The sequence below is a fragment of the Penaeus monodon genome, chromosome 32 (genome assembly GCF_015228065.2).
Source record: "Penaeus monodon isolate SGIC_2016 chromosome 32, NSTDA_Pmon_1, whole genome shotgun sequence".
In the NCBI taxonomy this organism is placed as follows: domain Eukaryota; kingdom Metazoa; phylum Arthropoda; class Malacostraca; order Decapoda; family Penaeidae; genus Penaeus; species Penaeus monodon.
This window is the reverse complement of record NC_051417.1, coordinates 9,365,678-9,366,793: the sequence shown is the minus strand read 5'-3', so window position 1 is coordinate 9,366,793 and position 1,116 is coordinate 9,365,678. Positions and strand designations below refer to the sequence as shown.

Sequence of the window (1,116 nt, the reverse complement as noted above, 5' to 3'; positions counted from 1 at the left end):
GAGGCAGGTAGGGTGGGTGGATGTAACGAAGGGCGTGTCCGGCGAGGGCGTGAGAGCGAGCAGGAGGCATTGTAGGAGGCAGAGGCGAGCGTAAAACAAATTTCCGGATCGAGGAAAAGGAAAGGAAGAAAAAGGCTTCCTGGCGGCGACTATATCCACTTTATGCTAGGAATCGACGGGCCAGAAGCGCACCGCTTCACTCCGCTCGTTGCAGGAATAACACTGGAATGAGGCGCCGAAATATTCAAGGCGAAGCAGCTATTCCAGCTGTGAATCCCACCAGCCAGGGCTATTTGCCCCCGCCGGAGCCTGGTTCAATGCGTTTCCATCTGGCCCCGCTCGTAACCTGGCAAGTGTTGGCACAAGGCGTCCGTCAGGTCAGTGCCACTTGCTGTCAGTCGTGACTTGGCGAGTGTTGGCACAGGATGTCACATTAGTTTCCTTCGGCCGTATTGGCGATTCGCGGTCAGCGTCACGTGGTCTCGACCGTTTGCTAGCCACACTATACGTGAAAAACAAATTTATATCCCGATATTGTTGGTAACCTATTCGCGCCTTCTCCTTCCCGCAGTTGGGAACCCAGGGGCACCCGGGGCTGCGGCCGCTGACGGATGCGGTGCAGCGGGTGCGGTGGGCCGGGACCTCCTCGCTGGTGGAGCGCGTGAGCGTGCGCGCGCTCCTGCCCGACAGCCACCACTACATCACCTACGACGGGTCCCTCACGCAGCCCCCCTGCCACGAGACCGTCACCTGGGTCCTCGTCAACCGCCCTGTCTACATCACCAAGCAGCAGGTGAGACTCAGAATCAGGCTCGAATTCAAAACACTATGATTCACAAATAACGTTTATTCTGAAGTTGTGGCGAGGGAACTGCGTCGATTATCTTACACGACGGGGAACTGCAGATACGCCGGCCTGATTATACGCAACATGACAATACCCACGAGTACAATGCACACGGGGAAAGTAATCAACATTCGGGAAACTAATTCTAGAAGGGCATTTACACACTCAGAGGGAAGAACATAAGGACGACACATGAACGAGGTATATTCATCAACGCTACATAACTCACCCGAATGCCAGCCAAAGAAACACACACAAGCGAAGATGAA

The 1,116-nt window shown here is 55.0% G+C and overlaps 1 protein-coding gene across 1 annotated transcript in view; it reads left to right on the top strand.

Moving 5' to 3' along the window:
- Positions 1-1,116, top strand: part of LOC119593489 (carbonic anhydrase-related protein 10-like) — a 126,578-nt gene that overhangs the window by 120,411 nt on the left and 5,051 nt on the right. The window contains exon 7 of the mRNA XM_037942430.1: positions 572-793. Coding sequence (XP_037798358.1) covers positions 572-793 — 222 coding nt within the window. The remainder of the gene's footprint in view (positions 1-571; positions 794-1,116) is intronic.